We start from the raw sequence: 22,423 nt of genomic DNA, 5'->3' as shown, positions 1-22,423 counted from the left end.
GAGCTTGGGAAGCTGCTAGTGGCAGATGCAAGCGCCAGCATGATCCCGAGCCAGCTGTGACTTGCACTTGATTTTTCCCTCATTACGCATGATAATGTGGGCTCCCAGTCACCATCGAAGGGGCTTGCTTCCTGAAGTGGACCATATGCTCCTTGGAGCTCGTGGAGGTAGCTGTTACGCAGTGCAGATATTTAAGTGATGCTCCTATAAAGCATTTTCCTGATGACAATTAAAAATCAATTCCTTTCACCCAGATTCCAAATTCTGGGTCAATCCTGGGCATTGTGCATGACACTGGGAAGCTTTTGCTCTGAATTCCCAAATGGTTTGTTTCTGTGTCTCTGTGTGTGTGCTCTTATTCCTATTTGATTTTTTGGTCACTAAAGGAAAAGAAACAAACAAGCAAATAAGCTTAAGGACATGCAGAAACCCTTCCTGATTGATGGTTTATTTTCTGTTGTGAGGCAGAGCATCTACCTCCCGCGTTTGTAGCAAGAAAAGCTTTTTCCCCACCCTGTCACTGTTGGGAAAGGATGAAGAAACGAGGGGAAAGTCAGCATTTCCAGGTCGTGGTGTAAAAATCCAGCTACTTCCTGAAGTGCTGGAGTTGATCTAGAAGATGTATCCAGGGAAAACCTTGCCAAGCTCAGGAAACCGTCCTGCTATGTATTGTACTAAGTTTTACTGAAGAGTCTGTGCCATGATGAGTATAAAGCCTAAAGAGGCAAGACGTAAACCCTGCAAATGTCCCATGCTAAGCGACCCTGGGAAGGTCACTGAGTTGTCCCTGGGCAAGCCCTGTAAGGCTTCTACACCTTGCGTATTTGACTGCCAAAGCTACCTCTTCCATAGGGTCTTGCTTTGCTTTGAGCCATTCTGCTATCGTCCTTGAACTTGTCAGCCTGCACATCAGGAGGTAGGTCCATTTGGAAGCCCTCTTTCTTGTAGAACATCTACAAAATTTATTTGGAAACAAAGCAGCCAAAAAAACTTGGAAGAAATATTGTGTCTTGAAGATGCGATTAAGAGCTCGCAAACCAGCTGAGTGAACCGTGGCTCTGCGCTAAGATTTGGGAGCCTTCAGTTTAGCAAGGAAGGCATTTGGATTTATCAGAGTATCGTCATCTCCAGTCAATGTGTCCCAGAGTGATGTAGAAGCTGAAATTTTAGAATTCAAAGGAGGTTTGGAGTGCTGTGGAAGAGCTGCTGGCATTTCAAATCCTGCAGCACGTGGTTATTCTCATTTCAGGTGATGCCTTGCATAATGTGCCACGTTGATCTCCGATCCAGATCTAAACTCTTCAAAGTTTGGGGGATGTTTTTGATCCTGGGATTTATAGTTCAAGCCCTTTTCTAGTTTCAAGTGAGGAAAACACATGTTTAGCAAGTGCAAAATGAGCCTTGATGGAGTATTTCTTTGATGGTGTTGCGCTGATGATTATGAATTTACATCTTGTGCATAGGATGTTAAGCACCTCATGGGGCCTGACTGTGCTTAGACTGTACCATTAATTTCGGGAAGGATGCGTGATGAATGCTCATAAGGCCCCCCTAGGTTCTGATTTGTGGCTCTTACGTCACGCAGCCGAGAGGCTCCAAAATGATTAAATGGGATTCGATCATTAGAAGCTGGCAATACAATTCTGATTAATTACAGGACATGCTGCAAAGTGCAAAATGAGTTTCGCTTTTTTTTTAAAAAAAAACACCCCAACATACGTTTCTGCTCCGTGGGGTGTCAGAAGGTGAAGCTGTGGTGAATGAGGCTCGTTGGCTATTGCCATGGTAATTTGGGAGTGTGCTGACTCACTCTTGGGTTGAGGCGACGGTTCGATTTCCAGTGTCGTCCCATGCTCTGGGCATGAGCAGTGACATTTGGGGAGAACTGTGGGAAAGTCCTTAAATTAGACCTAGTGCATCCTGCTTTGCTGCTTGTACCTCGCAGCACTGTTCCTCACCAACTCGAGCATCACGGCACCAGCCTCCCACCTGAGTCCTGGAAGGGTTTTCCCCCAAGGTGTCCCTCTGCCTCTCATCTCTGAGATGCATCTTTGCCCTTGGGTTGGGGGTCCAGGCTGAGACTAGCGTTGGCTTGCTTTTTCGTTCAAATCACTGCTCGTGTTTTCAAAAGAAGACCCAGTTTGAGACTGCCAGTCTGTGGCCATCCAGCTGGGGACATGTTGCACCTGCCTGTAGCCATAACACCTAACGATCTCAGATAATGTGAGACTAGATGCTTAAATTTTGGATAGGTTGTGTAGGGTGAAGTGAATCTGGACTTGTAGAGTCTATCTATAGGGAGAAAAAGTAAAAAATGTGCTTTTGGCTGTTCTTTGGGTCTCATGCATATCTGGTGAATTTGGTAATAGGGAAAAAACTCTTTAACCATTAACCAAAACTTACATCCCTTTTTTTTTTTTTTATTTTTAATTGATGTTTCCCACCAGAGCTAAGAAAGAGTTGTCTTAATTATTCTTCTGTAATATGTTAAACAATACAATGCATATAATAAACTGCAAGCATCATCCCCACTATTTATCATCCTTTTGTAGAAACTGGAAAATGAAAAACAAACCCAGAATGGATTTCTTGGACGTCAGGTTGCGCTATGTGTCTTCTATGTTTTGGTGCTTTTGTTCATAGCGGATATTTGCTGTAGACCGTTGGCATTGCCAGGGAAAGAAGGTAATTGTGCAGTGAACTGGTTTATGCTTTGTGTAAGAGCATCTTGCTGCTGCAAATTTGCCGCATTTTACAGAGCTGTCTCCAAAGAATAGCCTTCAGAAAGCGACCGCAGGATTTAGAAGTGAGAAAAGGCACTTAGTATGTGAGATAATTGGATGGGGTTTGGAGGCATGAGGTCAGAGCCTTGGGCACGATGTTTATACTGCAATGACATCCCCTTACAGAATGGCCCATAACTTTTAGATGTTGTTATGGCACAGACTCTATTTGGGGCTGGCCTGCGAGATCCCAAAGAGACGGGGCATAAAAGTGCTTCTCACGTCCATTTGCGAAGGCGAGCCAAGGGGAGAGCGTTTGGCATTTGGATCGGGATCAGGTAACCTCCAGACCTCCTTTCCTCTCCTAGCTCCAGTTCCTAACATCAGAGAGATCTGGTGCCATGCAGTATTATGTGAAAGACCCCCAGGCTAATTCGTAACAGCTATTGGCATGGTCCAGAATGTGCCCAGCGGTGGTCAGAGGTACTAACTCAAGGTGTGAACCAAGCTGACAGCTACATTGCCATCGTTCTGGCTGTGGTTATGGATGCTGACTTGGGTGGGGATTTATCCAGGAATTATGGCATTTTGCTTTGTAGACATAACTTTTTCCTCTTTCTAAATTTCTCTTCTGTACATGGGGAGCATATAAAGTGCTATGTGTAGGCTTTACTAAGGCGATGATGGGCAGGCAGCATGCATACATCCTCCCCGGTGGCTTTTGAAACTTTAAAATCAGGATTTTACAGTGTTTGTGCATCTCTGTCTACCTGCAACAGCAGATCTCTGCGCCTGCCAAGATGACTAAGTGCTTTCTTGGTTTTTCACCCAGAGGGGCTACAGTTTGGAAGCAAATAGCTGTGCAGCTGCCCGCTGAGTGCGGTTTTGTGCAGGGAATCTGGCGTGTGTACCTGCGGCTCATATAGGCGCACGCATAACCCATCTCCCGCGGTCACGCTCTGAGGTCTGTGACCTGGGCTGCTTCTGAGCACTTTGGTTAAGGTGCTGATTATGTCGGGGGAAAAAAACCCAGCTCTTACAATCTTACTATTATTTTTTTTTTATCTCTATGGGAAAAAAAAATGGATTTAGAAGTTACAATCAAAATACCACCGAATGCTCCCGAACTGCTGATTTGACAAGGTGTTCATCAGGACTCCTGGGTCTGAAGATTGGGAGTTTGAGCTCTCATCGCACACGATGCATCTCTTCTGCGCGTTGAGCGTGGCGCTTAATGCGAGCGGAGGAAAAAATAATCAAGGAACGTACGTGGAGGCTTGGGGTTAAGTGGCGAGAGCCGTGGAGTTTGGATGCTCATTTTCACAGTGAGCCGTCATCCTAATGGACATTGATACTAATGATGGAGGAACCCCTATGGTTATATGGTTTGTGCAGAGCTTTCAAATGCTGGGCATTGCCTGGCTTTTGGAAATACCTTCCAGGGAACCTATCTGCGTGTGTACACGTCTGAGACTATTTAAGTCAGCCGTTCCTGCTTAATTTCTAATACTGTTGTATTAGAAATAACAGTGTGATTTCGTTACCTTGTACCTGGAATTGAATTGGGCAGGGAGCGATGTTTCTGCTACGCGTAAAGAGCGTGCAACCTCTGTTTAGGTAAGAGTGAAGGGAAGAAATTTTGGAGAAGCAGAAACTGCTTGCTCTGAGTGAGACGCCGTGACCTTTGTAGTGATGTATCAGGTTTCCTCCTAATTTATCGCATAGGTAGCTAAGAATAAGGTCATCCCTTTTTTTTTTTTTTTACCGCATTGAATACTGTAGCAAAGTCAGAATAATCAGCCTTCATTCATGCCTGCAGATACAAGAGAATAGTTAACTGATCCAAGTAAAGATGTTTGTGTCTGGAGGATCTTTGGCGTTCCCGAGTAAGTTGCCAGGCGGCTGTTCTTCCCAGTTCATCTGTTGGTTGGTCCCTAGTCTGGATGGCAAGGTTTCAGAATTGTGGTCCAGGTGAAATTAATGTAAAAAAAAAACCAAAAAAACAACAACTTCAGAAAATACAAAAATAGGGTTACGCATGGTAAATGCCCTGAAGAGTTGAATGCTTCATCCTTGAATACTACCCTGCTGGGGCTGGATGGCCGCAGGTGACTTGCGGTTGTGTTGAGAGATCAGGTGAATGGATTGGTTGTACCCCTGCGAGGCCGAGGGTGGGAAGAGGTGAGTTTCCTTCGCCTCTTGCCATCTCTCACCCCTGTCTTGCTCTCCCTCAGCCCCGGTTCCTGGACTCCCGAGGGAGAGCGGTGCTGCACCTCGGTGGTCCCTGGCTGTGCTTGGCCAGAGTCTTCTCACCGCCAAGGGACGTGACAAGCGCAAATAGAGCTGATAAATTTGCTGCTGTTCTTTATCTACATAATCTGATTGCAATTGATAGATAATGCCGCCAAGACAGAGCAGAGCCACTTCCCATTATCAACACACCTCTCCTTTTTATCCCTTTTTCTTTATTTTAAATAATCCAGTGCAAGTAGAGTATTGACTTTAACTGAAGGGAAGTAATTAATCACAGTACTTATGAGTAGATCATTTACTGCAGCTTGCACACAGGGTGGGTACCTGAGGCCGTAGTACTCAGTCAATCAAGGCAGGCTGATACGGGTTAATGGCACACAGGTCACCGCGCTGTTGGGATTTATTAGGCAAATTTCTCTTCTGCTCTTGGGCAGTTTAACTTGTAAGCAGAAAGCCGCAGCAACGAGCTCTCAAGGAGAGCGTGCTTGTTTCCGTAATGCTGCGCTTGGGGTGAGGAGAGCTGAACCTACTGCGTGGAGGTGCCTCAGCAGTTGCTGGGGGTGACCTTCCGGCCAGTTATTTCTCGCTTGGCAAAGTGTCTTGCCGGGCTTCCTGAGCTGCAGTGAGGTACTGGAGAGGATTGCTGTGGGATCTCGCATCGTTCAAAAAAGTAACTTCATTGCAATAGCATCCGCTCCACCTGGCTGCACGCACACACGCGCTTTTCTCCCACAGCATCCCACGTCCACGTCCTTTCCTTCTTCCACCCGTAGTTCCCACAGCTGGGTTGGAGGCGTAGCACAGGCCCCAGCAAGCTTCAAGAAATGAAAAGCAACTCCCAAACCACCCTCTGCTTTTTTAGTGTTAAAAAGATAACAGTTAATTAAGTACTAGAGAAACCCGAGGGGAACGGTGTGTATGTCTGTGAAGGACTCAAAGGATGTTGGGAAGTAAAGTCTCCTGTGGACAACGAGACAATTTTTTTTTGCATGTGAACTTGCTCGTTTTGGCTGAGAGAATATAAGCGGATCCTTTCTGGAAACGTTGAATGGCAGCACGAAGAATAACAGTTGCGTTATACTGAAATTCAGTGTAATTGCATAGAAAAAACTGTAAGGAAATTCTTCATGTGGAAACCTAAAGCATGTGTTCGTGCCCTTCTTCGGTTTTACTTCTCTTTACATTTTCTAATCAAGGTGTGCTCTTGCACGCAGAATTGGATTAAAGTCTCTGCATTGGCCCTTTCTTGGGTCAAGAGCATAGAAGACGCAGCGTGGGTAGTCTTCTCTTAGGACTGGGATGAGGATGTTTTGGGTAGTTGGAAAAAACAGAGCTCACCAAGTGTTTTAAAGACAATTAAAAAATCCTGCAGGGTATTTTTATTATATGCAGTAGCTTATGTGGGCTAAGCAAATGAGATTAATTTGAAGTTTACACATTTTCAGTTTTATTTATAAAAAAAAATAATTAGATAATTAACAGCTATAAGAGGTAGTAGATCAATCGATAGCTTGAAGCAGCATCTTCTAATAGTATAAAAGTTATTCATTCTCCTACAGATATCACACTTCTAACATCTGTTTATTAACCTGTTGTAAATTCATATGAATGGGACCACAATGCACTGCTGATTCCAGAAATGTATTTTGAGCACATGTATTATTTGATGGACAGTTGCTTATAACTTCTAGTTTCCATGAAAATCCCTTATATATAATTTTTTCTTTGAAGGCTTTCCATATTTAAGACAGGCATATAGAAGGTGATGCCTGAGCTCTGAAGTTGGTATCTCTTGATATTTATGGGCTGCATCATCAGAAAATCAGATCAACAGCTTTTGATGCACTTTTTTTTTTTTTCTCACTGCATTTTCATTACTTTGTGATCCAATTCAAACCACAGAACTCTGCTGCTGCGAGAACAGAAGATTGTTTGAAGTTTTAAGTAAGAAAGTTGTTTGAAGATGTCTCCAGCCCCATTTGGCTTTTGCCAGGCAGCCCACAAAAGAATCCAAAACGAACAGTCATTTTTATAGAAAACACCATTAAATCACTAAGTAGGTTTTTTTAAAATGATTTTTGATTTATTTTATTTTGGAAATTCCTAATGGGGGATCTTGTACTAGCCTTTGTAGGGTGTGCAGGAGAGGATGTTTCCTGCCCTGAAGGACTTGGGGATGGTTCAAAAGCATCGTAGACACAGTCTGAGCCCTTTGCTTAGGGATTCCAGAATCCAGGGGGATCCTGGAGCAGGGACAGCACTCCCACCCCATCCCATTTCCAAATCCAGACTGGTTCAGAAGGACATACATAGTTCAGCGAGCCAAATGAGAATGTTTGGCTTCAACAGTTTTCTGTCAAAATGCTGTTTTATCAAAATGGAAATATTTTGTGAGAACGTGTCACTTTTGACAAATTGTTTTGATGGGTGAAGTCTAAACAAATTGTTTTAGCATTCTATGTTATTTTGATATAAAGACATCTCATTTTGACTCTATCGTTTAGACCTTTATAGCATAGTTATAGCATTTATATGTTAAGACTTTTGTAGCGTATAAATATTGCATCAAATGTGTAACAACTTTAAAAATAAAGGAAATACCAATTTTATAAGGTTTCCATATTTTTGCAGTATGCTATTTACCTTTTTAAAAACTGCGTATCTTAAATATATTTATAATATCTGTATATAAACTTTTGAATATCCTGAAGTACTTGCTTAGAAAATTATTTTTTTTTACAGCATCCTGATATTTAGTTTATTTCATAATGGAGCAACAAGAATTGTCTGGGTCCTGTCCAGCTATAATTCCTTTTTGTGAACCATTTTTATTCACTCCAATCCTAGGAAGGAGTTAAATTTTTAATAATAAGAATAGTTGCCATAATGAAAGTGTTGTCACTTAGCAGATTTATCCCAAAGATTTTAAACCATTTTATAAAGCTTTTTAAGATGCTGTTCTGCACTTCATATATGAGAAAATTGAAACTCTTTTGTTTAGAGGTTGATGGGGTCCAGTGGGGATTCTCCATTAGAGGTGTTGACAGGTTGCTGGTGATCCTGGGTTATTAAAAAGAAAAAAAAAAAAAACACCATGAAAAACATTTTTTCTAATGATTTTTTTTTTTTTAAAGTAAGAACAAAAATGAACATCATTTGATGTTATTACTTGTCTTGTCTCTACTGGTGGCAGCCCTCTCAGGTGGGCTAGTGTTAGGTTGTCCTCATACCTGCGAGCTTGTACTCCATGTGCTCAAATGCTAGGTAGGTAGATGGACACAGGGATTCAATCCTGCATTATGTGTTATTTTGTATTATCATTATTGATGACACCAAGCTGAGTGGTGCGGTTGACATGTCTGCAGGACGGGATGCCATCCAGAGGGACCTGGACAGGCTCGAGAAGTGGACCTGTGTGAATCTCATGAGGTTCAACAGGGCCAAGTGCAGGGTCCTGCATGTGGGTCGGGGCAACCCCCGGTATCAATACAGGCTGGGGGATGAAGGGATTGAGAACAGCCCTGAGGAGAAGGACTTCGGGGTGCTGGTGGATGAAAAGCTGGACGGGAATCAGCAACGTGCGCTCACAGCCCAGAAAGCCAGCTGTGTCCTGGGCTGCATCCCCAGCAGCGTGGCCAGCAGGGCAAGGGAGGGGATTCTGCCCCTCTGCTCCACTCTGGTGAGACCCCTCTGGAGTGCCCTGTCCAGCTCTGGAGCCCTCAGTACAGGAGGGACATGTGGAGTGAGTCCAGAGGAGGGCTGCAAAGATAATCAGAGGGCTGGAGCACCTCTGCTATGAGGACAGGATGAGAGAAGAGAAGGCCCCGGGGAGACCTTATAGCCCCTTCCAATACCTAAAGGGGGCCTACAGGAGAGCTGGGGAGGGACTTTTTAGCGGGGCCTGTTGCGACAGGACAAGGCGTAATGACTTTAAACTAAAAGAATGTAGATTTAGACTAGATGTAAGGAAGAACTTTCTTACGGTGAGGGTGGTGAGACACAGGCTCAGGTTGCCCAGAGAGGTGGGAGATGGCCCATCCCTGGAAACATTCCAGGTCAGGTTGGACGGGGCTCTGAGCAACCTGGTCTAGTTGAAGATGTCCCCGCTCATTGCAGGGGGTTTGGAGTAGGTGACCTTTAAAGGTCCCTTCCGACCCAAACTATTCTGTGATTCCATGATCATGCTTTACGTGTTATTTTGAAGTAGTGGCACACTATTTGCTCTCTGGTCCCTGGAGGCTGGAAGCATGGACTTGGCCCAGTCAACCTCTGTGCTTCTTATTCCTTCCCTTGTGGCTGGGAAGGGCAGGGGTGTCCACGGGGTACGTAAAGGTGTTTGTGAGGAGTAATTTATTTAGGTGCTGTAAGTCCATAAGGTATTTGGTATGTGGAACTCGATGATCTTCAAGGTCCTTTCCAACCTAAACCATTCTATGATTCATTTCTTTTACTGAATGTGGCGTTTGAAATTCCTGAGTCTTGCTCTCGTCAGTCAAGGGAGGGGCTTGGGGGGAAAAAGAAATCATAAAAAGGAAAAAAAAAAAAAAGTACGTTCTTTCCATTGTCTTCTCAGTCTTTCAGATTTCAGTGTTTTTCCTGTGCTTTGCAGTGTACTGTTCTTGAAAAAAAATATAATAAAAAAGACAAAACAAAATGAGGATTTTCATATAAACCCATGACCCTGGGAGAAGAGGCCTTAAGAAAAACAGCAACTACTAGGAGACTAGCTAAAATCCCAGGAGTTGGTAATGTGATAATAGTATCTCATATTCATTGAATGGAGCGCCTGTGACTCAGTGCTTTCATGGGACTGTAAATGTTCTTTTAATCTCTTATTTCTCTAGAGAGGCAGATAAATCTGAACCCATTATATTCTGTGGCTGAGGCAGGGCATGGAGATTTACGGGATCCTGAGGGTACACGGTTGTGCACCGGGAATGAAGCCGCTGTCCTGGCTGTCCATGGGGATGATGGGGATGCAGTGGTTGCAGCGCTCCGGCCTTTTTTGACCGCTGTTAGCATGGCTCTCGTGGTCACAGTAGAAGGGGAAAAGGCTGGTTTTGAACGGCTGGTGGTGAAAACCTGGTGTATGGTGAGGGATGCTAATGGTACTTGGAGCTTCCACTGCTGCCCAGGCTGCAGCAGCCCCTGGGTCCTCAGCTGTGGTGGCGGTGGCCGGGGTTGGAGCAGTCAGGTCCAGCCACGGCCCTGAGTCGTTTGCTTGGGAAAATGAAATGAATGAGCGAAAATGAGAAAATGGCAGGGAGTGGAAAGGAGAGAGAGGAATGGGAGTCAAGAGAGGTTGGGGGTAGGGTGAGTCAAGGAGGGAAAGAAGTGGGAAGAGTTATTATTATTTGAGGGCGATTGGGATGCGATCCGTTTTTTTGATGAGGTTCAGCCCTGTGGAAGGGGAGCTCAGTTTTATAACCTGTACTGTTGCTTCGGCGGAAATAGATAGTCTTAATGTAGAAGAGTCCATCTTCTTTCTAATTTAAGAATCTGCTGTAATATCTGCCAAACTAGAAGCTGCTCTCTGAAATGAATATTTTTCATTGAAGGAGGCAGGAGGGCTTTGCGTTTTCCTGCGGGAGACACAAAGGCAGCGTGCTGCAAAGACTGCAGCGAAGCAGGGGTACTTGGTTTTTACTTCTGCAGGTGGGGATAACGTCACTGAGGTCTCTTAGGAGGAGGCAAAACCTTGGCTCAGCCTCAACCATCCCCGATCGGGCTGATCCCGAGTCTGGGAATTGCTGCAGCACCACAACTACTCCTCAGGAACTGGGGAGAGAAATATGGGATCTTTCTCGGGTCTTGCTGTAGTGATCTAGATCCAGATGGATTTTCCTGCATGAGTGCAATCTGGAGCAGAACTATTGGCTCTGCTGCAGGTACACCTTGGCCCAGCGACGTGCAGATCTGGTCTCTGTTTTGGGCTGCTTTGCTCTAAGGCAGGTGGTTCTGTGGCATTTTTATGGCAGGAGGATGCTTTAAAGCCTTTGGCCTTGGAGCTGCAGAGGTGTGAAAACAACCACCCATGCCGGCTCCAAGATAACCTGAACCCGATCCAAAGGAAACCGGCACATCTGCCTACACAAGCTGCAGCTCCAGACGGGGCTGTGGTGTCGCCTGCTAAACCTGGAAAGAAAAGTAGTTACAAAAGCACTGGCATTTCGGGAGCGTCTCTTTATGCGATGCGTGTCTTGTGTTTGGACTGGGCTGTGTCTAATATGGTGCAAGCTCTGACATGCTTTCTCCACGGTGAGAGTGTTGCCCATACCTGTCTCCTCTCTGGATTATCTAGCGTTTAATCATTCGGTTCAGCTCACGCTGTGGCCTTTGCATCAGTGGGATCACTAAACCGAGGCTTTTTTTTTTCTGTTACCATGTTTCTACTTCTCTTGAGTCATTTCCACCCTTTATGATAAGTTTGATGGCAGTCGGCCCCCAGGATCTCAGAACTTTATGCAATCTCATGTTGGTCACCTCTCTGCACAGCAGACCCTGTGCAGGACCATGGGACTGGCACTCAGATGGGTCTGTTGCTCGTAGCGATAGTGGAACTCCTGGCCAAGCTGTGTCCTTGTAGAGCATCAAAGCCTTGTGCTCTAGAGGACCAATCCGTGTGATTATGTTACTGTTCTTAGAATCATAGAATGGTTTGGGTTGGAAGGGACCTTGAAAATCATCGAGTTCCAACCCCCCTGCCATGGGCAGGGACACCTCCCACCAGCCCAGGTTGCTCAAAGCCCCATCCAACCTCGCCTTGAACAGCTGCAGGGATGGAACTTCCACAGCTTCTCTGGGCAACCGGGGCCAGTGCCTTACCACCCTCAATGCGAAAAAATTCTTCCTAAAAGAAATTGTCTTGGTCAAGCAAGTTGTTTTGGTCAAGCAAGCCATCACTGCTTAGGATATAAGTTCCAAAGTAGCCTCAGTGTAATTAGAATATCCCAAATGCTTTCTTGTCATTGGGCCTATTTGGAGCCCCATTGTGGGGTGGGTGACAGTCTCTTTCCAAGGTGCCGTCTTCACAGATGAGCTGTGCCTGGTGAGGGAAGGGTGGGTGTGCAAAGGGACAGGTACCTTTCAGTACTTATGTCTGCTTGGAGGGGGTTTTACGCACTGGTAAAAGTCTTCCTCCCAGTTTTGTCAGTTCCCTGCATTGTGAAGAATGAGGGATGTTTCCTCCTGTGCTGTCCAGGCAGCAGGACTAAGAACTTTCTACTGTGAAGAAACTACTTTTGAGTCTATGCAACTCAGTAAGAGCTATTGTGGTACGAATTAGGGTGACATTAGTCCTGTGCTTGTAAATTACTGCGTGTGCCCATCCCACTTTGTGGTTGGCGGAGGCTCCTCAGAGTATTTCCATTTGAAGGTTTGAAGGACGCATTTTGTCCTCTGTGGCTTTTGGCTTTTGTAGAAGGACTTACCTCCCTGCATGAAATTGTTCTTTTTGAAAGGATTCTTGAGGTTTCTTTTGCTTGTGTGAGTGTGTGTTTCCCCTGCCTCCCATGGCACCACGATGCTAGCTGAGATCCTGGAGGTTCATTCAGCTTGACATTTTCTGGGTGGGGGAAGTTCACAGGGGTCTTCTGGGAAGATGGATCCATTGAAAGGTAGAAGAAACATGGATATCTGAACCCCATGGACCACTCCTGACTCACTGAAGTTATTTAAGGAAGGAAAAATTGTTTTGAAAATAGCAATACTAGTGGAGCCTGGGGTCCCCATGGAACAGGTTCCTTTGTCCTCTCCACCTTCCTGTCCCACCGGTTGGCCAGCCAGCTGCAGATGAGCTCTAAAGCAGTGTTCTTCCAGCCTGTCTGCAGTAGGAGAGGTTCAATTGGGTCTTTACCTGTAGCAAACAAGCGAAAATCTGAATTAGCGATTGAAAATCAGTGCTTCAGTTCATAGGTGCCGAGTCTGATACACCAGCGGAGCACCAGCATTTCTTGAGATGATTTCTTGAGATGGACGCTCAGGTTGGGCACCTGTGCGTTACACTGCCAGCTATTCTCATTTACCCAGCGGATTTTCCTTTGTTTGAATATTCTTGTTTAACATTTTGCTTGGTCCTCGAAGGCTTTTTGCACATACCGTGGTGATTCAGATTCACTTCATTACTACTAAAAATTAATAATTGCATTGTAATGACTTGAACTGTAGTACCGAGAAAGCTGATTGTGCTCTATAGGCACAGAAAAAAGTGCAAATCCTGTTCCTAAAACTTCCAGTGCAATCTATTCTCTCTCAGAGTCCCTTTATCTGCACCAAAATAGAAGAATAAAATAAAGCAAAACACCAGATATTAGATTTTTGGGTGGAGGACGGCTCCAAAACCACTCAGAAAAGGGGGAGTAGCTTGTTTTTTCACAGCTGAGTCTGTTTAGTCTGAAAAAAAGGGGCACTTTGGCACTTTTGGACTTTGGAAGCCCATAATCTGGATTTGAATGTGGAAAGGGGCCCCATCTTATTTAGGTGTCAAAAAGCTGAGGTGCAAGTCTTTTAAAAAGGAGAAGGGATTTTGGTTTTTTTGAGAGGCATTAGAAGGGGGACTGACTGACAGACAGCGAGATCTGTGAATCGGGCACCGTTAAGACATCTCAAATCGGGCATCTGGAAATGGAGGCCCCTGAAATCTGTTGTCAACTTTGAAAATCCTATTCCCTGTCCCCCCCTCCCTCCTCACCTCCTGCCAGCTCTGAAAGTTCGAACCGTGTTCTTTTTATCACATTTGTCATTCCTTAGTAATGAAGCTCTGGCATTCAAAATTTGGCTGACAAATTTGTGGGTATGAGCCAAAATGAAGTTCAACTTGCACCTTTCTCTGATGCACCCAGTGCTGTTCACAGCGAGAGGCAGAAGTCTGAACTAGAGGGGCTCCAGTCTCATTCATTACAGCAATTACTATCTTCTCGCTGATGCCAAATTGAAGCTTGTTTTCTTTATCCTAATGTAGGTGGACAGGAATTGATGAGATGTACGCAACAGAAATGTTGAGAGAGAAAGCGCCGTGTATAAACCATTTCTTCTCAGGCCATTCCTTCATCTTAAGTAACGTAGAGGTCATAAATGTCCTGGAAATCGTGCAAAATCAGTGCTGCGAAAGACTTAGAGTGGTTCCAGGCTAGCTTAAGTGTTACTTTATAAAGGCTCAAGCCCAGCGCTGTAAAGTTTGCTGATTTTAAATACATTTAAATGCACTTTCAAAGTATTTTAGATCTATGAACTGAATGTGTAGTTCAGGTGGTATTGGGAGAGCTGGCTTTTGGGGAAGGAGCACAACTCAGAAACGAGGTCTGATGTGCGGCCTGCTGGGCCTGGCTTCTGCCTTAGTCTGTGGCCAACTGTATGGATTGCATTAGGTATTTAGGGTATAAATTGAGTGTGGGCCAGAGTCCCAAGTGTGCCAAGCACCCACATGGGAAGCAAGCCCAACCATGAGCATGTGTGTCCAGCTCTGGAGTCCCCAACGTATGAAGGACATGGACCTGTTGGAGCGGGTTCAGAGGAGGGCCGTGAATATAGATGAAAGGGCTGGAGCACCTCTCCTATGCAGACAGGCTGAGAGAGTTGGGGCTGTTCAGCCTGGAGAAGAGAAGGCTCCGGGGAGACTTTATAGCCCCTTCCAGTACCTAAATGGGCTACAGGAAAGCTGGGGAGGGACTCTCTATCAGGGAGTGTAGTGATAGGACAAAGGGTAACAGTTTTAAACTGGAAGAGGGGAGATTTAGACTAGATATTTGGAAAAAATCCTTTACTCTGAGGGTGGTGAGCCCCTGGCCCAGGTTGCCCAGGGAAGTTGTGGAAGCTCCATCCCTGGAGGTGTTCAAGGCCAGGCTGGATTGGGCTTGGAGCAACCTGGTCTGGTGGGAGGTGTCCCCACCCATGGCAGGGGGTTTGGAACAAGATGATCATTAAGTTCCCTTCCAACTCTAACCATTCAACGATTCTAACTGTCCTTGGCAAAACCGAGTGCTCCCTCTTTGCATTTCTTTAATTCAGTGTTTGGCAGCAGATGGCTTGCGGATGCCTTTTGAGAAGGTTTGGTCTCCTTGTCTGAGGTCATAGTGGCAGTATTTGTGTTCACATTGCTCTTTGCCTTTGCAGTCTGAAGTTCTCCTGCTCTAACCACCGAGACTGCGCCTTCTCAGAGGTCCCACAGCACAGGTTCTGCATTGTCAAGGCATTGCGGTAGCTGACACCCATCTCTGGGAAGGGCTGCGAAGTCACAGTCACCGAGCTTTTAAAACATTTAGAAATCCTGCCCTGATGTGTGAGAAAGCTCAGGGTGCTTCAGACTGGATTGTTCTTGGTTGACTGAAGTGGTATTTCCCTAAAGTGTGGAGCAAAGGACTCGTTTTCTTTGAGCAAAACATGAGGGCTGCTATCATTTAATTATTTTGGACCTACACTCTTTAATTACAGCCTTTGCTGGCCTCCCCTGTGGGGTAGTGGTCTTTAAAACATGTATCCAGTTGTTTGTTCAGAGGAAATATTTTAATTTTCAAATGTTTCTGATTTTTCCCTTCTATAGGTGTTGCTGTGTTAGCAACATAACTATATTACTGTTGGTTGTCTAAGGTATAAATAAGATTTTTCAGGATATAATAATGTTTCTGGTGTAATTTAATTCCCATTTACAGGCAGGTGGAATTCAAGTCTGGTTTCTGATTGCACGATGTGATTGAAGAGGCGTCTGAATCTCTGAAGCTGAGATTTGCTGAATTGCCTTTTGGTGCCCGACTTTTACTGATTTCAACAAGAAATGCACCAGAATTTCAATCCTGGAGGCAACATTTATATATTTCAGTTCAAACCTTATGAAAACATGTGGATAAGGATCCCTGAAGTAACACAGGCTTACAGTGTTTTTCTCAAAAATTATTAATTTTTTTTTTAAATTAAGTTTTTGATGAATTTGTTAAGTCTTTCTTGCAGGCGTATTAACTCAGTAGCTGACATACAATGTTTTCCGGGTTGATTCTTGTGCTTTGTGGGGCCAAGCACCTGGAGTTTCTGTTGTCCTGTCAAGGAACTGAAAGTTTGTACAGCTTTTTTTTGTCTCTGATGTCATTAGTGAACATACCAAGGGACTTTATAAATCATATCTGAGCGTAGGTGGTAAGCAAGAAACAAGCGGTTACACAAGCAGTGGCCAGTTTTGAATGGGAGAGATGGAGATGATAAGCCACGCTGTTGTAAATCACTGTCAATGGCTGCAGTGGAGCAACACCTTCACTTATTTTGGGATGTAACCATGTGTGTGGGTTGCCCAAGGGAACTGGACAACAAACCAGCTTTTCTCCTGGTCCGGATTGCAATTGTATCTGAAACTTTAGAGCTGGTAAACCCCGAGGAGATGTCTCTAAAATATATGTGACAAGTCCGTTGCCATCTGCTGTGCTAAGCATTTCTTTTCTTTCCTCGCCCTCCCCAGCAATCAAAGAAAAATACATGGACTGGACAGAGTTTCTCATCCACGATTTGACCGGCGCCCGGACCGCACCTGCAAATTTACTGGAAGGCGTATGTATTAGATTGCAGTTTCTATCCGATACGGTGTCGCGGTGTGCGTGCTGCAGCAGTGTTGGCGCTTCCGACGCGTAGGGCTGTGTGCTTTCAGCATCTGTGTGCCGGCATTGGAGTCTGATCCAGCGCTGGCCAAAAGTTGGGGGCAACGTTGCCTTGACTCTGCTGGCTCTGCTTCTGACCCAGTGATGGGCAGTTGGTTTTGCCTTTAAGCCTCAGGGTACTTAGGAAGTCGGGTACTCAAAAAAGGCTGGGTGATTCTTGTGGTTTAACCCCAGACAGCAGCTAGGACCATGCAACTGTTCGCTCACTCCCTCGGTTGGGATGGGGAAGAGAATCAGCGGAGTAAAAGTGAGGAAAAGCTTGTGGGTTGAGATAAAGGGAGTTTAATAAGTAAAGCAAAAGCTACGCACACAAGCAAAGCAAAACAAGGAATTCATTCACCACTTCCCATTGGAAGGCAGATCATAGAATCATAAAATCACAGAATGGATAGAATTGGAAGGGACCTTAAAGATCACCTAGTTCCAGCCCCCTTGCCACCGCCAGGGACACCTCCCACCAGACCAGGTTGCTCAAAGCCTCATCCAGCCTGGACTTAAACACCTCCAGGGATGGAGCCTCCAAAACTTCTGTGGGCAATTTGTTCCAGTGCCTCACCACCCTTGCGGTGAAATTTGTTTTCTAATATCTAATCTAAATCTCCCCTCTTCCAGTTTGAAGCCATTCCCCCTCATCCTATCACTACGTGCCCCCGTAAAAAGTCCCTCTCCAGCTTTCTTGTAGGCCCCCTTCAGATACTGGAAGGCTGCTATAAGGTCTCCCTGGAGCCTTCTCTTCTCCAGGCTGAACAGCCCCAACTCTCTCAGCCTGTCTTCATAGGGGAGGTGCTCCAGCCCTCTGATCATCTTCACGGCCCTCCTCTGGACTTGCTCCAACAGGTCCATGTCCTTCTTATGTTGGGGGCCCCAGAGCTGGACGCGATACTGCAGGTGGGGTCTCACGAGAGCAGAGTTCACCCATCTCCAGGAAAGCAGGGCTCTATGATGCGTAATGGTTACTTGGGAAGACAAATGCTGTAACTCAGAACATCCCGCCCTTCCTTCTTCTTCCCCCACCTTTATATGCAGAGCATGACATCACATGGCATGGAGTATTCCTTTGGTTAGTTGGGGTCAGCTGTCCCAGCTGTGACTCCTCCCAACTTTTTGTATCCCCCAAGTCTACTTGCTGGTGGGGCGATGTGAGGGGCAGAAAAGGCCTTGACTGCTTCGCAACAACTAAACCCATCAGTGTTTTACCAACGCCATTTTCACCCCAAATCTAAACCATAGCACTATACCAGCAGCTCGTAAGAAAGTCAACTCCATCCTAGTTGAAACCATGACAGTGGCGAAGGAGAGAGTTGAGGAAGTCTGTAGGAAGGAGGATACAGCCCTTTAGTGCCCCATTAGATCCACCAAACCCATGACCTGAGCATTCAGGTCAGGACACAGGAAGAAGAGGGTTTTAGTAAGTTGATGGGGAGCACTGTCGTGTTTATGTGTATTTGGAAATAGCTCCCCCAAGGACATTCCCTCCACCAAAACACAGATTTAGCAGAGAAGTTGGGTGAGGTTCCCTCTGTTGTTGGTAGGCAGGAGAGAAGAAGGGGCTGTTTTTTTCAGATGTACTCATATGGCCAAGAGCCCAGTCTGGGCAGCATATTCACAGGGTGACTTGCACATGGGGCAGCCTCAGCTTGCCTTGAGATCTTGGAGAAAAATCCCACAGATTCACCTTGAAGCCGTGGGAGCAGGGCACCTTCTCCTTCTGGACCTGCCCTGCTCCCCTGTGGATGCTGTGAAGGCGTTTGGAGAGGACACAGCCCCTCCTGGAGGAGAGAATTCTCTCTGCCCCTCTCTATTTAGGCTGGGAGTAAAGTCATACAGGCGGCTTACCTTTGTGTAAGCGCTCATGTTGGCTTTTTGGAAGCAAGTGTTCGTCCCAGCACCACTTTTGATCACTTTGTCCTCGGTCACTCCCACCTGCCGCAGCTGCATCCTTTTCCCACGTGCCTGTGCGGTACGACCTGCCTGGCGGGGAGAATTAATAGCGTAGCATCAGGGATACTTTTTCCCTGTGATATGTTCGCCAAACAGCCCTCGAACGCCCAAAATAAGGCACGTCCTCAGGTCTGCTGCATCCCTGTTCCTGGACCGCTCCCAGGTGGCATATGCAAAAAGCTTGGTGGTGCCCAACGCCCATCCCTGGTGTACGCCAATGCCATCGCCAACCTCTCCATTCCCTTTCTGCAGGCAGAGAAAAGAGGCAGCCCCAGGCAGAAATGAGAGGAAAAAGTGCGTTGGCTTGAAACAGTTTCTGACCATTTTTTGGTGTTTTATGCAATGTATATGCTTAGTGCTGTCTGTGCCGCGCAATGTACGTAACATGTCGACAGATTTGCTGTTCATGAGTGCTGCAGATTGTTGTTATACTGTTAAATCAATATGTAGTGATGCTTTTTTTTTTTTTTTTTTTAACCTGCTAGCTGTGCATAGAAAGAGTTCTTATGTTATGGTAAATGTTAATATTTCATGCAAGCCAATTATTAATCTTAGCCATTCAGTTCTCAGGGGTAAGTGACAACCCATTGGCTTAAAATTTAGCACACAAATCAAAGAAGCAATATTCGCTTTTATACAGCCAGGGATTTATTATAATAAGTTAAATCATTACACCATCGTTCCATATTAAAGAATGGTTTGTTGCAATGAAGCAGAGAGGAAAAAAAAACCCATTAAATTAGATTTCTGTTATATTATTAATTCTGACACTGCATTTTACCATGAAATAATATTTGAAGAGCTTATACAGGTGCTTGTAGCTAACACTGTAGAGGAGTGGTTTATAATGGGAAATATATTGTACTGAGAAATATCTGTTAATCACAGAGCTGGGTAAAACTGCACATGTGATAAGGTTTTAGTTAATTTTAATTACATTTTTTACCAAATTCTCATTCTGTTGCCTGCATTTTTGGATTAAGAGAGGCGTAGTGAAAATCAGTTGCATTTCAAGGTTTTGAATACTTTCAAAATTCAGTAGGAAAGGGTACTTTTTTTGAAAAATAAGTCTTTCTCCTCTTTTTTTTTCTAGCCACTCCTAGAAAGAACCATCCTGGGCTGACTCTGATTTACAGAATTAATATTTTTAAAAATACTGTGAAAGGTTTATATTACTTAATTAAGTAGAAGCAGGACAAACACACAGGAAAAAAAAAAGTCCTTGTTTTTAATATATTTTGCCTGTGCTTAGCACCTCCTTTGGGGACCAGTGCTCCTAATTCTTAGGGTGTTTTTAGTGCTGCTCTTAAAGCCCTGGAATTGAGAAATTGCATAAGAATTGGAAGATGCATTTAATAATAAAGAAGAAATTTAACCATTACGTTAGTGGAGAAAAGATGGGCAATCACAAACCAAAACCCCTGAGCCCCAAAGGTATTGTTCTGCAAAGCATCTCATGGCTTTTTAAAGCCTGCGGTTGGCAGCTTTGCAGGTGTCAAGTTAAGCGCATGTGTAAATGGTTGCAGAACCGGGATCACAGAAAATACTGCGTGTGAGGAAATAACCTCCGTCACTGGCGTTTTTTGGGCGCAGTGGCTTGACCCAGCACATCCTGTGTGCCTTGGGCTTTGATTCCAAGACCACTTGTGCTGGTGGGAAGCTGCCATTGGCTTTGGGCTTTGGAGTAACCACCGTAGACTCTTGCATCCATGGCTGTGGGGAATAATTTGCTCTACATGCCAGTGGGAATGAGATAAAGCCTTTGCTGGGAAAGATCAGTGCACATTGGGCAATTTCAGGGTCATGCCCAAAGTAGTCGCCTTTTAGGTAAATGTCAGTGTCCAGTCCTGGGATTGGTTCTTATCAACTGCAATCAATGAGAATTTGGTTTGAAATCCTCCAATATAACTGGGCTTTGAGTTGTTCAGGAGCATCCTAAGTGGATGTGCCTTATGAGCTGTTCCACCTTTTATTATTCTTTTTTGTTGTTGTTGATTATGTCGGTTGAGAAATTAGCACAACTGTTGTTTTCTGTTTTACTTCTGAATTTGCACTTGGAAGACATTGGGTAAAATAGAAGAAGAACAGACTGTTTGCTGATCGCTTGGATGATGGTGTGAAAAACAAAAATAATCTTCTGCTGTCATCTGTTTCCTTGAGAAGTCTTCAAATAAAGTTTAAAATAAGGAGTTTTGCTTCTATTCAAACAGCCTCTGCGAGGAAAAAACCCTGTAGACCTCATTACAGTTGATTCCTTAATAGAGCTGCAGGATTCCCAGAATCCCTTTCAGTACTGGATAGTTAGTGTGGTTGAAAATGTTGGAGGAAGATTACGCCTTCGCTATGTGGGATTGGAGGAGACTGAATCCTATGACCAGTGGTTGTTTTACTTGGATTGCAGACTTCGACCAGTCGGTTGGTGTCAAGAGAATAAATACAGAATGGACCCACCTGCAGGTAAAGAGCCTCCTGAAAATACCATCTCACTTTGTGGCATTTGCTGATGTTTTGAGATACTTGTGCAACCCCTTTCTTCTTCTCCAGCATTCACATTGCTTTGACAGTAGTTTCTAGCTATAACACAGATGGCATGTGAAAGCCATCTAATTTGGGTTCAAAGTGGGTCAGGTAAACTGTAGTAAATTTATTTAATAAATTCCATTTAGCTTAGCTCACTCCTGGAAGGAAGCAGTGTCCAATAAAAGCAGTTTTATGCAGTTTTCCACCAAGAAGCAGAGCTGATGGGAGGTAGTCCACGGATGTGCCTGCTTGCCCTGCCCTTTTCAGTGGCCAGGTCTTCCTGGCCGTACTGTAGGCATTCTGGTGGAGGCATCACCGGGAACCAGCCTTCTGCTGTCCCAAGCAAGTCCTAGGTGACACCTGGCAGCATATACTAGGCTCCATTTGCTTTCCCCTCACCTCTTGCCCATTTGTCTTTCCATGGTCACACACATTTCTCTTAGGTAGCAGTAGACCACCATGAAATTTCCTGGGGCTGAAAAAGGTGTTTTGGGACCCTCATGGTCCCTCTAACACACATCCTACATATTTGGTTGTAACATTGCTGTATATCTGCCAAGTGAAACCTGCCTTCTGTCTAACCAGTCAGAAGCCGCAGCGAGGGTGCTGAGTTTGTTTGCCTGTCCACATCAACCTGCCCATCAAGGGGTTATGGGGTGTCTGTTGCTAGAAGCTGAGACTCCTTTGAGTAAGGGTAGATGAGGTCTTTCAGATTTAAAAGACTACAGATTTTTGTCCTGCATTTTCTCAAGGGAGTGAAGCCTCTGGAAGTATGTCAGATCAGATTCAGCATCAGGAGATTGCAACTTGGAGAAGCAGCTCTCTAGAGCTGAGTTTAGTGTTCAAACCAGCTTGGATGGAGAGGGACTGCAGTTAAGCCAGTCTGAGGTCAGAAGCTGGAAATCACAAATCCAGGAGTAGGAGAAGTTCAAGGGTCAGGAGACAGGCAGAAGAGTTGGGGACAAGCAGGCTGGGCCAGGAGGCTGGACAAGAGCAGAGTTTAGGGGTCAGGTGGAATCAGATTCCAAGCAGTGGGACTGGCTTTGGCAAAGGAGCAGGATCAAACCAGCAGGACAAGACGGAGTACAAGGCTGAGTGTATGGAGGCACGAAGCATTATTAAAGTTTAACAAGCAGGATAAAGCCTAGGGACCACAGCAGACAGCAGGGGCTCAGGGCTGCTTGAAGCCTCCTGGAGAAACGCTTGCAGAAGCATTCACTGGCAGGGTTTGGGGCTGACTTTGGAGATGTGCTGCTATCCAGGCTATAGCCCATTACAGCGGGGTAGGACTGAGGGTGAATTATCTCCACCATGCCAATAATATTGATCAAAACTTTGGGAAAGTTTCTG

At 45.1% G+C, this 22,423-nt stretch overlaps 1 protein-coding gene across 1 annotated transcript in view; it reads left to right on the top strand.

Moving 5' to 3' along the window:
- The window catches only part of SFMBT2 (Scm like with four mbt domains 2), a gene marked incomplete at its 3' end in the record, with an annotated part of 123,352 nt that overhangs the window by 39,121 nt on the left and 61,808 nt on the right, over positions 1–22,423 (top strand). Inside the window, exons 5-6 of the mRNA XM_082490200.1 lie at positions 16,417–16,505; positions 20,764–21,010. Coding sequence (XP_082346326.1) covers positions 16,417–16,505; positions 20,764–21,010 — 336 coding nt within the window. The remainder of the gene's footprint in view (positions 1–16,416; positions 16,506–20,763; positions 21,011–22,423) is intronic.

Source organism: Vanellus vanellus (genome assembly GCF_965231255.1).
Source record: "Vanellus vanellus genome assembly, chromosome: 1".
Taxonomy (NCBI): Eukaryota; Metazoa; Chordata; class Aves; order Charadriiformes; family Charadriidae; genus Vanellus; species Vanellus vanellus.
Note: the sequence above shows the minus strand (reverse complement) of the source record. Positions and strands in the feature narration are given on the sequence as shown.